At 44.8% G+C, this 14,510-nt stretch overlaps 1 protein-coding gene across 1 annotated transcript in view; it reads left to right on the top strand.

Annotated features, from left to right (window-relative positions):
* The window catches only part of LOC127051385 (zinc finger protein with KRAB and SCAN domains 5-like), a 32,428-nt gene that overhangs the window by 6,745 nt on the left and 11,173 nt on the right, over positions 1–14,510 (top strand). Inside the window, exons 4-7 of the mRNA XM_050953649.1 lie at positions 3,262–3,309; positions 6,853–6,888; positions 8,042–8,715; positions 13,343–13,606. Of these exons, the coding sequence (XP_050809606.1) occupies positions 3,262–3,309; positions 6,853–6,888; positions 8,042–8,715; positions 13,343–13,606 (1,022 nt within the window). The remainder of the gene's footprint in view (positions 1–3,261; positions 3,310–6,852; positions 6,889–8,041; positions 8,716–13,342; positions 13,607–14,510) is intronic.

Below are 14,510 nucleotides of genomic sequence, written 5' to 3' on the forward strand. Positions count from 1 at the left end.
CAACATGGTTTTACAAAGAGTAGATCAAGCCAGACGGACCTGCTCTCTTTCTTTGAGAAGATAACTGATTTTTTAGACAAAGGAGATGCAATAGATTTAATCTACCTGGATTTCAGACGTTGATATAGTTCCACATGGGAAATTATTAGTTAAATTGGAGAGGATGGGGATTACTATGAGAACTGAAAGGTGGATAAGGAACTGATTAAAGGGGAGACTACAATGGGTTATACTGAAAGGTGAACTGTGAGGCTGGATGGAGGTTACTAATGGAGTTCCTATGGGATTGGTCTTGGGACCAATCTTATTTAACATTTTTATTACTGACCTTGGCACAAAAATTGGAAGTGAGCTAATAAAATTTGGAGATGACTAAAAATTGAGAGGTATTACCAATAAGGAGGAGAACCAGAATATCATACAAAAAGATCTGGTTGATCTTGAAAATGGGAGTAAAAGAAATGGGATGGAATTTAATAGTACAAAGTCATGGATTTAGGGACTAACAAGAATTTTTACTATAAACTGGGAACATATCAGCTGGAAGAGACAGAAGAGGAGAAAGACCTAGTTGGGTTGGTTGATCACATGATGACTATGAGCCACCAATGTGATGTGGCCATGAAAAAGCTAATGCAGTGCTAGGATGCTTCAGGCGAGGTATTTGCAGTAGGGACAGGGAAATACCATCTTACAAGGCACTGGTGAGACATTATCTGGAATACTGTGTACAGTTCTGGTATCTCATGTTTAAGAAAGATGAATTCAAACTGGAAAAGGTGCAGAGAATGGCTACTAGGATGATCCGAGGAATGGAAAATCTATCTTATGAGAGGAGACTCAAAGAGTTTAACCTAACGAAAAGAAGGCTGAGGGGAGATATGATTGCTCTCTATAAATACATCAGAGGAATAAATACCAGGGAGAGAGAGAAGTTACAGTAGGACCTCAGGGAACAGAGGTTGTTTGTAACTCTGAAATGTTCTTAACTGAACAAAACTTTATGGTTGTTTTTTTCAAAAGTCTATAACTGAACATTAACTTATTACAGCTTTGAAACTTTATTATGCAGAAGAAAAATGCTGCCTTAACAGTTTTAATTTAAATGAAACAAGCACAGAAAGTGTTTACTTACTTGTCAAATCTTTTTTTAAACTTTCCCCTTCTTTTTTTAGTAGTTTACATTTAACACAATTCTGTACTGTACAGTATTGACTTCTTTTTTGGGTCTCTGCTGTTTGATTGTGTACTTCCAGTTCCAAATGACCTGAGTGGTTGACTGGTCAGTTCATAACTCTGGTGTTTGTAATTCGGAGGTTCTAGGGTATTTAAGTTAAGCACCAGTGTGGACACAAGAACAAATGGATATAAACTGACCATCGACAAGTTTTGGCTTGAAGTTAAGTGAAGCTTTCTAACCATGAGAGGGAGCCTTCCAGAGGGAGCAGTGGGGGCAAAAAAATCTAACTGGCTTCAATACTGAGCTTGATAATTTGGAGGAGGAATTGGTATGATGAGGCTGCCTACAATGGCATGTAGGCAATCTGCAACTGCTAGCAGCAAATATCTCCAATGGCCAGTGATGGGACACTAGATTGAGAGGGCTCTAAGTTACTATGGAGAATTCTTTCCCAGGTGTCTGGTTGATGGATCTTACCCACATGCTCAGGGTCTAACTGATCATCATATTTGGGGTTGGGAAGGAATTTTCCTCTGGATCAGATTAGCAGAGACCCTGGGAATTTTGTTTTTGTTTTTTGCCTTCCTCTGCAGCATGGGGGATGGGTCACTTGCAGGTTTAAACTAGTGTAAATGGTGAAATCTCTGTAACTTGAAGTCTTTGGACCCTGATTTGAGGCCTTCAGTAACTCAACCAGAGGTTAAGTTCTATTACAGGAGCAGTTGGGGGAGGTCCTGCAATGTACAGGAAGTCAGACTAGATGACTTCTGGCCTTAAAGTCTGTGGGGGAGGTTTCTATCAATATTCAAAAATTAGAGAAAAATGGCAAAATCTGAGGGGAAAATTAAGATTTTCCAACAATAATTGATAATTAGAGGAAAAAGGGATGAAATCACTCTCCTTCTGATCTCCCATGTCCTCATGGAGATTTCATCAATAGCTAGACAGTCCCCTGCCACCGTGGCTTGGCCCTGTCATTGATGTGGGCAACAAGGAGTCCTGTGCTTTGGGAAAGGTTTATTTGGGGAATGCGTTGTACAATCATAGACATGTAGGGCTGGAAGGGACCTTAAAAGTTCCAGAGAATTCTGTGGCAGTTGGGAGGGGATATCAGAGGGCTATGGGTGAATGAAAGGCAGGTGGAGGTGGGGAGCTGGGTTGGGTTGTTGGGCACTGGGGAGCAGCTGGGATGGGTTAAATTGGGGCCAGGCAGATTCATCAGAGCTTCTCTACACTTGAAAGTTAATTGGGATTAAGACAGGGAGTGATTTGAAAGTCTATTCCAGAATAACTCTTTATGTGGAAACTGTTATGCCAGAGAAGAGTGCCTCCTTGTTCCTGTTTAGTTTAAGCCATTTTCAAAGGTGGATTGGACTATACAGGGTCAAAGTACTCTTTTTCTGAGATAAGAGTTTCCACATATGAAAGTATTCTGGAATAACTCCTTGGGTAGCCAATCCCACCTCAGGGACTCCTGCTTTCCCTTTCTCTACCTGTGACCCTGCCTCGAAGATAAGAGAAAAAGTTGATCCTTAGGGGGTTTAAGCCCCTCTGCCCCCATTTTGGGATAATTAAATCAGGGCAACAGCTTCCCTCAAAAATTGAGGGGATTTTATCTCCTTCACTAATTAGAGAGGGAAAACGTGAATTTTGAGATTTTTCTATCAATATTTAATAATTAGACAATTTGAGGGGATTTTAGGATCAATATTTCATTATGAGGCAAAAAACATCAAAGTCTGGGGGATTTATATCACTATTCAAAAATTAGAAAGGAAAAGTTAATACCCAAGTGAGCAGCAATTGCTCAAGCCAAACTCCCAGATTACAAGGGAGGCATCCAGAGCATCTGATGTAGGAAGCTAAGCTCCCAACATGCTGACTAGAGATCAACATGCACAGAGATTCAATGTAGGAATCACTGGGTGAAATTCTCTGACCTGGGTTATGCAGGAGGACAGACCAGATAATCATAACAGTCACTCCAAGCCTTAAAATCAATTAACCTATAATTTGTCCTCATGCATACACATTTTGATACACTCTTTAATTACATTATTGCATACTGTTTTTTTCCACAGGCCCCCTGTCTCATTCAGAGCACATGTTGGATGATGAACACAGGATGGGTAGGTTAATATTTCTTTTTATCCTCCTTCAGAGTGGGGCTTCAGAGACTATTCACTGTACACCATCCAAACCCTGCATTGAATACAGAATTATTAATTTCCTCATGGGCTTTTCTATGCTGCTTTCATCATATATCTTAGGGTTTGTTTTTTTTTTTTTTTACAAATGTTAATGAATTTCTCTTCATAAATCCCTGAAATGGATCTATGGAATTATCCCACTTTTTCCCAGAGATCCCACATACAGGTAATCCCACTTTCCATCTATGGAATGAACGCCAAAGTTGTCAAAAAGTCTCTACCAATTTTGGGTTTCCAATTTGAGATTCCAAGACCCAGGTTATTTAGCATTTTTATAGCACTTGATATTATCAAAGCACAGCTATTGATCCAAGTTGCTGCTGAATGCTCAGCACATCTGCAGCTCTGACCCCTGCTGACTCAGGCTGGGGACCCACAAAATGAGGAACACACAATGGTTACCTGTGAAAATTTGGTTTAGTGATTTGCCCGGCATCACATAGGAGCTCTATGGCAGAGACAAGAACAGAATCCATTTCTCTAGGGCAGCATTTAACTGTCTCAACCAAGAGACCTTCCTTTCTCTTCTTAAATCCCTTGCCTCATTCTCTGTACACCTTCTGACTTCGGCGACAAATGAGCCAACTGTCCTACAGCTTCCTTTGTTACAAAACCTGACTCATCCCCACAGCACAGACCATCCTATGTACTAAAGGAGGCAGGGGTGTCATAACATTTCTTCCCAGATCTGGACCTTAGTGTCCAAAATATGGGTGTTAGCATGAAAACCTCCAAGCTTAGTTACCAGCTTGGACCTGGTAATTGCGCCACCAGCTAGGAATTATACAGTGCCTAGCTCACTGTGGTCTCCCCAAAACCTTCCCTGGGGGACCCCCAGACTCAGATGCCTTGAGTCTTACAACAAAGCGAAATAACCCCCTCCCCTTGTTTCCTTGTTACTTCCTCCCAGGCTCCCCTCCCTGGATGACCCTAGGAGATTCCCTGCTTCCAGTCCTGGAAACACAAGTACCGAGAGATCTAATCTCTCTTCCCCCTCATCCAGAGGGAATGCAAAGTCAGGCTTGGTAAATCTAACACAAAGAGATTTTCCCCCTGACTTCTTCCTCCCACCAATTCCATGGTGAGCTGCAGACTCAATTCCCTGGAGTCCCCACTAAAGAAAAACTCCACCAGGTCTTAAAAAGAAAGCTTTATATAAAAAGAAAGAAAAAGGACATGAAATGGTCTCTGTATAGGGTGACAATATACAGGGTCAATTGCTTAAAGAAAATGAATAAACAGCCTTATTCCAAAAGAATACAATTTAAAACATTCCAGCAACTACACACATGTAAATACAAAAGAAAACAATATAAACCTATTGTCTTACTATCCTTGTACTTACAACTTGGAAACAGAAGATTAGAAAGCCAGGAGATAGAAAAATCACTCTCAGAGCCGAGAGGGCACAGATACAAGACAAAGAACTCACACCCAAAACTTCCCTCTGCCCAGATTTGAAAAAGTCTTGTTTCCTGATTGGTCCTCTGGTCAGGTGTTTCAGGTTACTGGTGTTACCCCTTTACAGGTAAAAGAACATTAACCCTTAGCCATCTGTTTATGACAAGGGGTCCTGTGGAAAAAAGTGTATGTGATCATGTAATTAAAGACTGTATCATAATTAGGCTTGCAGAATTTGATTTTCATTTTTTAAATCATTTGGACAGATAATAGTTTGTTTTTAAGTATTTTTGTTTTTATAGATTTAAATTTTCAAAGTTGCAGGAAATTATGGGGGAGTCAGACAACTTGGGCAGCAGGCAGTAATTATTAAATGACAATAGACACAAATATTCAAAAAGTTAAAGCTTATAACAGTTAAAACACAAATTATCCACACATGTCAAAATATACAAAGTAGGGCTGTTGATAATCACAGTTAACTCACATGATTAACTCAAAAAATCATGATCAATTGCAGTTTTAATTGCACTGTTAAACAATAGAATACCAATTGAAATGTATTAAATATTTTGGATGTTTTTCTATATTTTAAAATATTGATTTCAGTTACAACACAGAATACAAAGTGTACAGTGCTCTCTTTAGATTATTTTTATTACAAAGATTTGCACTGTAAAAATGATAAACAAAAGAAATAGTATTTTTCAGTTCACCTCATACAAGTACCATAGTGCAATCTCTTTATCATGAAAGCGCAACTTACAAATTTAGACTTTTTTTGTATATAATTGCACTAAAAAAACAAACAACGTAAAACTTTAGAGCTTGCAAGTCCACTCAGTCCTACTTCTTGTTCAGCAAATCATTCAGACAAGGTTGTTTACATTTACGGGAAATAATGCTACCTGCTTCTTATTTACAGTGTCACCTGAAAGTGAGAACAGACATTCACATGGCACTGTTGTAACCAGGGTTGCAAGATATTTTTGTGCCAGATGCGCTAAAGATTCATATGTCTCTTCATGTTTCAACCACCATTCCGGAGGACATGTGTCCATGCTGGTGATGGGTCCTTCTCGATGACAGTCCAAAGCAGTGCAGACCAACACGTGTTCATTTTCATCATCTGAATCAGATGCCACAAGCAGAAGGTTGATTTTCATTTTTGATGGTCCGGGTTCTGTAGTTTCCACATCGGAGTATTGCTCTTTTAAGACTTCTGAAAGCATGCTCCAAACCCCGTCCCTTTCAGATTTTAGAAGGCTCTTCAAATTCTTAAACCTTGCGTCAAGTGCTGTAGCTATCTTTAGAAATCTCACATTGGTACCTTCTTTGTGTTTCATCAAATCTGCAGTGAAAGTGTTCTTAAAACAACATGCTGGGTCATCATCTGAGACTGCAACAACATGAAATATATGGCAGAATGCAGGTAAAACACAGAGCAGAAGACATACAATTCTCCCCCAAGGAGTTCAGTCACAAATCTAATTAATGCATTATTTTTTAACGAGCATCACCAACATGGAAGCATGTCCTTTGGAATGGTGGCCAAAGCAGGAAGGGGCATATGAATGTTTACCATATCTGGCATGTAGATACCTTGCAATGTCTGGGATATAAGTTATTTGGGAGGTTCACATGCTGTGAATGTCAGGAATGGGGAATACCTCCTTGCTTCTTCAGATACATTAGGATGGCACTGTCCTATTATAACACCACCACCACTTCTGGGTTTTGACCTGTAGGTGAGGGTATTCACATAGTGGCCTTAAAATCTATAAATAAATTCCTTTTTCATTCTCAGAGCAAACCTTAAACTCATATAATCATAGAAATATAGGGATGGAAGGGACCTTGAGAATCATCAAGTCCAGTCCCTTGTGCTGAGGCAGAACCAAGTAAACCTAGACTATCCCTGACAGGTGTTTGTCCAACTTGTTCTTATAAACCTCCAGTGATGGTGATTCCACAACCTCCCTCAGAAACTTATTCCAGAACTTAGCTACCTTTATAGTTAGAAAGTTTCCAAATATCTAACCTACATCTTCCTTCATACAGATTCAGCCTGTTACTTGTTCTCCATGTCCACTGAAGGTAGGACAAGAATTGATCACAATTCTCTTTATAACAGCCCTTATCATATTTGAAGACTGTTATCAGGTTCCCCTCTCAGTCTTCTTTTTCAAAACTAAACATGACTAGTTTTTTAACCTTTCCTCATAGGCCAGGTTTTCTAACCCCTTTGTCATGTTCGTTATCCTTCTTTGGACTCTCCTCAGTTTGTCCACATCATTGAGGAATCCAGAGGAGGACACAGAGGAGGAGCAGGAGTCCAGAATTGGACACAGTATCCAGCTGAGGCCTCCCCAGTGCTGAGTAGAGCAGGACAATTACTTTTTGTGTCTTACATATAACACTCCTGTTAATGCCCCTCAGAATGATACTAGCGTTTTTTTGCAACTGCATCACATTGTTGACTTGTATTAAGTTTGTGATCCACTATAAGCCCAGATCCATTTCAGCAGTGCTACTACCTAGCTAGTTATTCTCCATTTTGTAGTTGTGTGTAGATTTTTTTCCTTCCTTATTGAAGTACTTTGTACTTATCTTTATTGAATTTCATCTTGTTGAATTCAGACAAATTCATTTTGAATTCTAAGCCTGTTCACCAAAGTGCTTACAACACCTCCCAGCTTGGTGTCGTCTGCAAATGTTATGAGCATACTCTCTCCTCTATTATCCAAGACATTTATGAAAATACTGACTAATGATGGACCTTGAAGGAGTCAGTCGCCCAACCGCCACTGAGTTTTACAATAGCTGAATTGCTCCCTTCTTGAAAAAGGTTCACTGTGTGTGCAGTGGGGAGGGGGGAGTGAGTTTGACTGTAAATTTCAGATCTGTTAGCAGTTGCAGTCCCCTTTACAGATATCGCAAACCCCAAAATCATGTGAGTGGCTTAAAAAACATGATTTTTTTAAAATACTAGTACATTCTGGGTTCTGTTTACTCACCTTCTGGATTTTGAGCCATTAGGGGTTAACATTTTCCAGCTTTTCTCCTCAAACAGTAGGGCTAGAAATTGACTCACTTAAAAAAATGAAGATTTTCCAATAATCATATGACTACAGGAACTGGGCGCTTTGAGAGCAAATATCATGAAAGCTGGCAACACATCTCTCTTCCTCCCCTCCCCACACACATTCACACACTTATCTCTGGATTCTCTCTCCTCTCGTTCCATCAGGTGACATGGTGCTGAGCGCAAGTCCCCAGCTGGAGGTGCCAAGCGCAAGTCCCCAGCGGGAGGAGACAGAGATGTCAGGGCCACGCAGGGTGCCCCTGGGAAGATACAAAGGGAAGGCATCACGGACTCAGCGCAGGGTGGGGAGGCAGCATGGGAGCCCCATTGGGAAAAGGGAGGTGGAACCAGCCCCTACCATACCAGACTTCGGGACACCCGAACCCCAGCCCAGGCCTTTCAAATGTGCTGAGTGTGCGAAAACCTTTTGCCGCAGCTCTGACCTGCTGAGACACAAACGGATCCACCGAGGGGACCGGCCCCACCACTGCACTGAGTGCGGGAAAAGCTTTGTCCGGAACTCCCACCTCCTGATCCACCAGGTGATTCACCGTGGTGAACGCCCCTTCACGTGCAGCGAGTGCGGAAAGAGCTTTAGCCAGAGCTCCACCCTAACAAGACACCAGCAGATCCACACTGGCGAGAAACCCCACCGCTGCCACCAGTGTGGCAAGAGCTTTGGGCGCAACTCCAACCTGACGAGGCACCAGAGGCTCCATGCAGCTGAGAGGGTCTACCGGTGTGCGGGATGCGGGGAGGCCTTCCGCAGCAGGGGGCTGCTCATTTCTCATCAGCGGTGCAGCAAGAAGGAGAGGCCAGAGGCTTGCAGAAAGCGCACAGCGCCAGCTTAGTTGGGGACAAGAGGCAGAGTTTACTATAACAAGAGGTTGAGGTGCAGCTGAGGGTTCCCGGTACATGTGAGATGGGGATGGCCCCAGCACCACAACTTAACAGCAGTACTGCAATGCAGAGATGATAGGACTTCTGCGTTGTTCTCCTGGATAGAGAAGGAGACAGGTTACGCATCTCCAAAACCACTATGTCTGTCTCACCTTAGCATTGGTCTTCTATCCAACCCCAGACATACTTTATCTAATCTATCTATCTAATCATATGTTCCCCCACTCTCTCCATCCATCACTCCCTATACACATCATCCTTTTGTCTGTCCATCCATCCATTCCATAACAACACAACAAGCCCCTTCATCTATTCATCCCCCCATCCCCATAAACATTACACTGTCTGTCTTTCCTTAGCCCTACTTTTCCACCTGTTCATCCTCCTACTGCCCCTCTGTCTTTTTATCACCATATGCACCTATCTATCTAACTGTCTCTCCCCATACGTTTCACCCCTCTGCCTGTCCATCCAACCCCTAACACACTCCAGGCATTCACCTGCCCTGAATCTCATTCTGGTCATGCTGCCAGATAGATTAAGTGGACTACGAGCTTGGATACGATCCTGGCTGGTTGAGACTCCAGCCCAGTGCTCCAACGGGATTGCTATGGGATTTTCAAAGCTTTTGTTTCCAGGCTTCTACAGCAGAGTAGGTTGCGGGAGGTTGACTGGTGGAAGACTTAATTTATGATTGCTATTATTTATAGTGCAGTAGTGCTTGAAAGGCCCCGTGAAGATTGGGGCCCTGTCATGTGGGGTCCTGCACAGACACATCTCTCTGAGGGACGTATGGCACCCATCACTGTAGTATCTGAGCGCTTTGCGTGGTGACAGAGATCAGAGTCTGGCCATGCTGTGCACTGCACAGACACATGACAAGCAGGGGCTGCAAAGCACACGATGAATGATATGTTGGCTCTGTTGCTGCCAAGACGCACCGTGGCCGAGATTAAGGCTTCATAGTTTGTGGTGCTGCGTCGACACACAGTGGCTGAGGTTGGGGCCCCCTCGCTGCAGAGACACAAGGTGAGATACAGTCTCAGCTCAAAAGAGCTCACTTTATACAGCAGTTCGGTGACAGAGCCAAGAACAGAACTCAGGTCTCCTATATCCTGCTCAGTGCCTGGCCTTTCACTTTGGGTGATATTTGTCAGAGGGTTGGTTTGGAAAAAGCTGGTGGGGTGCGTAGAGTCCCAGCAGTAAGGGAGGGACAAGGAAAACAATGTTAATACATTGGAAGAAAAATAAATGTACTAGTTGGGAATACCCAAAGATGCCCCTCCTTGCAAATCCCACCTGTCTGATGGTTTGGTCACTGCCCCCAACACTCCCCATCTGTCTGCATAACAACTGGGACAATCTGTAAGAGCAAGGACATTAACAAACCCAAAGACAGACTCCGAGGATGGAGGCTGAGCTTTCTATAGCTGCATCTTCATCACCTCTGCAAGGAAAGCAAGGTTAGTACAAACCCTAGAGATATCCTTCCCCACATGCAGTACGTTGGAGCATGTGCTCCATAGGATTCATAAAGTGATGGGCTCAAAGCTGCCTTGTTTTCCTTACTCAGCATATCCAGCAGTTACTGAGATCTGTGGTAAACACAAATGTAATATTCTGCAGGCAGCAGTTATCATCTGTGTTCCTCAGAGCACTTTACAAGGATTATCACTGTCCCTGTTCTATAAAAGGGGAAACTGAGGCACAGAGAGGGGATATGACTTGCACAAGGTCACAGGCAAGAGCTAGGACTCCCAGTTCCTACTCCTCTAACCTACAGGACCACACTGCCTATCCCAAGAGAGGGATAGAATCCAACAATCCTGAGTCCCCAGTCCAGTGCTCTAACAACTAGAATTCACCTCTTTTTAGGGCCTGGAGCTCAGGCATCCTGACTTGCACCCTACCCCTCTGCTCTCACCCGCTAGATTCCACTCCGCTCCTTGAGCCACAAATAGAACCCAGGAGTCCTGATTACCTTAAACAAGGAAAAGAAACCAGCAGATCACTATTAGGACCATACACATCAAAGTAAATAACATTCAGCTGACACTTAGATATTTATTTCAAAGCCTGGATTCAAATTCCACTGGAGATGTTGGGGTTGTTACGACTCCACATGTTGGAATTTCTGGGTAGTTTTGTGTCATTTTTTGTAAAAAAAATCTAGGAAACTATATCCTCCAGCTACTCTGCAAAACTATTAAATGGATTTTCTTAAAGTTACAAAGTCAAGCATTCAAAAAATAAGAAATATCAGAATTAGGGTTATCTGTGCAACCTTAACTCTGCCCCAATTGGAGAAAAAAGTATATGATGCATTAATATATTATTAATATAGTGAATATAAATGTTGATTAACAACTAGGACTGATAAATCCATTTTAAGAAAAAGTGTCAATTTTTTGTTTCAAAGTATTTGAAACTGATCTAATTTTAATTTGTATTTTTTGCAATTTATTGCAAATTCTTTACAATTTAATTTTTTTTAAATCAAAAATATTACTGATTTTTTTTGTTTACCAGATGCCTTGTTTTTGGAAAACACAATCAGTGTCTTTTATTAAAATGTTGAAATAATTTTTAAGAATTTTTAAAATGAACATTTTTGACTCAAATTTTCACAAAATATTTATATTTCTAAAGGCGGTTTTTAACAGAAATGCTTTTAGCTTGGAAAAATTCAACTATTGCTGCTGGTTTTATTTAACATTTATATTGTGGTATTCCTAAGGGTCTCAATCACATTGGGCCTCATTACAATTATTATTTATTAGTTGCATTTGCCCTAGGTACTGTACAGACAGATGATAAGTGACAGTCCATGTCACCAGAAGTATAAATGCCGAGAGAGCACCTTGGAGAGATTGCCCTTTAATGCATGTGCACAAAGGGCAGAGTTAATGTCAAGTAACTTTAACTCTAGCATTTCCTATTTTTTGTGTATCTGACTTTGCAATCTTAAGAACATAGTTTTCATGTCTGTCTATCTCAGATACTTTACAGGGTCCGCCTTCACCATCGTAACTAAGTACATCTTTAATTTATTTATCTTCACAACACTCTTTTGAGGTTGGGAGATATTCCTGTTTTTACAGATGGAGAATTGAGGCACAGAGAAACTGAGGGCAAGTATACAGTAGAAACTTTTGCTGGCTTAGTAACACCAATTAGGAGTGCAATTTTTTTTAAAAAAAATCTATATAGACAAAAGCCCTCATCTAGACACAATTATATTGGCATAAAAATGCTTTTGTCAGTTAACCTTATTTCATTCATGGAACCAATACAAGCTATGTCAGCAAAAGCACTTATTTGTAAGAATAAATTGTGTCAGCAAACAATTTCTAGTATAGACTTGGTCTAAGTGATTTGCACAAGGTTTCGCAGGGCGTCTGTAATACAGTAGAGATTTGAACCTAGGTCTCCCTGGGTCGTAGGCTAGTGGTTAACCATTGCACATGCATCTAGAAACCACAAAGAGGCAGCTCACTACCTGGGTTAATGACCAGACACAAGAGAATATTTTGGAGTAGCTCAGAGCACTGGATTGGAGGCGGGATGTAGTGATTTTTTGGCTTTGCCTAGATTACACTTTAAAGGTGCAATAAAACATGGAATTATGGAGCTCAATCTAATTAACTCCAGGCTTGCTATGCTTTGGCAGGCATTAATTAAATTCAGCCAGACAGCACGCGCTAACAAACAGCCTGTAAGGACTTGTAGAGAAGCCACTACAGTGATTGAGCCTGGGGACTGTGCAGAAGGCATCGGTGGTTTGTATTGCGGAAGTGCCTACAGGCACTAGGCCCCGCGGTGTTAGGCAATCCCTGCCCTGAAGAGTTTACACTGTACACAGACCAGACAGACAAAGGAGTGGGAGGGGAAATGGAGGCACAGAGAGGGGAAGTGACATGTCCAAGGTCACACAGCAGGTCAGTGGCAGAGCTGGAAATGGGTGTCCCACCCAGTACCCCAGTTATTGAATGGGAGGGAACAGGCTCTCACATGGGTACTTACTGATCACCCAGAAACACTGGGGGCACGGGAAAAAGCCTGAGCAATGGGGCATTGGAGTAGACACACGCTACGCAGGCAAATCAATTGCTCTGCCTGCTCCTGATGGGGCCGGGAGATCTGCCAATGGCATGAGTAGGGAGGAGGAGCCTCTTCCCTCCCCCCAACACAGCCCCCTTCCTCCCAGTCCCAGCATTGTCTGTGGATTTTAACCCCTCGCAGGCCCTGGCGCTGAGCACGGGGGGGATATGGAGAAGGTGAGTTCCATGCACTCGGCACCCAGGTTTAGGGCCCCAGGGAGCGGGGCGAGATGCCAGGAGCTCAGCAGCTGGATGCAGTGCCCCAGGGAGGGGCCCGTATGGGGAGGAACAGGAGGACTCGGACACCCCGATTTGAGTGCACTAGGGGCCCCATGAGCAGCGGGATCAGGGTGCGAGGCTGTAGTGGGGGAGCTGCGGAGACCCGCCCCCCCCCACTTGGTGCACCAAGGGATCGACCTGGGTGGGGGGCTAGGCCAGGCCACCCCCACGCTTCTGTTCCGCCCAGGTTCGTACCCCGGGCCAGGCTCCGCGGCAGGGCGGGGAACGCCCCGGGCTCGGGGGCGCGGCGGGGAAGCCGCAGGGCGAGGCGAGACGAGAGCGGCGGCGCGGACGGACAAAGGGGCCGGTGCTGGCTTGGCCCTGCGGCCTGCTGCAGCCTGTCGGCGCTGCCCGGGGCCGGGGCCTGTGGAAGGGGCGTGCGGGGGGGGACAGGACCCGCCTGCTCCCCGCGTGCCCCCAGCCCCACACCAGCAAGTGTGCGCGCGAGAGTGTGTGGCCTCTGTAAACCCCAGTGTGTGTGTGTGTGTGTGTGTGCGCGCGCTGTGCCCCCAGGACCCCAGTGCGTGTGTGTGTGTGCGTGTGCGCTGTGCCCCCAGCACCCCAGTGTGTGTGTGTGTGTGTGTGTGCGCGCGCTGTGCCCCCAGCACCCCAGTGTGTGTGTGTGTGTGCGTGTGCGCTGTGCCCCCAGCACCCCAGTGTGTGTGTGTGTGTGCGTGTGCGCTGTGCCCCCAGCACCCCAGTGTGTGTGTGTGTGTGTGTGCGCGCGCGCTGTGCCCCCAGGACCCCAGTGCGTGTGTGTGTGTGCGTGTGCGCTGTGCCCCCAGCACCCCAGTGTGTGTGTGTGTGTGTGCGCGCTGTGCCCCCAGGACCCCAGTGTGTGTGTGTGTGCGTGTGCGCTGTGACCCCAGTGTGTGTGCGTGTGCGCTGTGACCCCAGTGTGTGTGCGTGTGCGCTGTGACCCCAGTGTGTGTGTGTGTGCGTGCGCGCTGTGCCCCCAGCACCCCAGTGTGTGTGTGTGTGTGTGTGCGCGCGCGCTGTGCCCCCAGCACCCCAGTGTGTGTGTGTGTGTGTGCGCGCTGTGCCCCCAGCACCCCAGTGTGTGTGTGTGTGTGTGCGCGCTGTGCCCCCAGGACCCCAGTGTGTGTGTGTGTGCGTGTGCGCTGTGACCCCAGTGTGTGTGCGTGTGCGCTGTGACCCCAGTGTGTGTGAGTGTGCGCTGTGCCCCCAGGACCCCAGTGTGTGTGTGTGTGTGTGTGCGCTGTGCCCCCAGGACCCCAGTGTGTGTGTGTGTGTGTGCGCTGTGCCCCCAGGACCCCAGTGTGTGTGTGTGCGTGTGCGCTGTGCCCCCAGGACCCCAGTGTGTGTGTGTGCGTGTGCGCTGTGCCCCCAGGACC

The sequence above is a fragment of the Gopherus flavomarginatus genome, chromosome 5 (assembly GCF_025201925.1).
Source record: "Gopherus flavomarginatus isolate rGopFla2 chromosome 5, rGopFla2.mat.asm, whole genome shotgun sequence".
NCBI lineage: Eukaryota > Metazoa > Chordata > Testudines > Testudinidae > Gopherus > Gopherus flavomarginatus.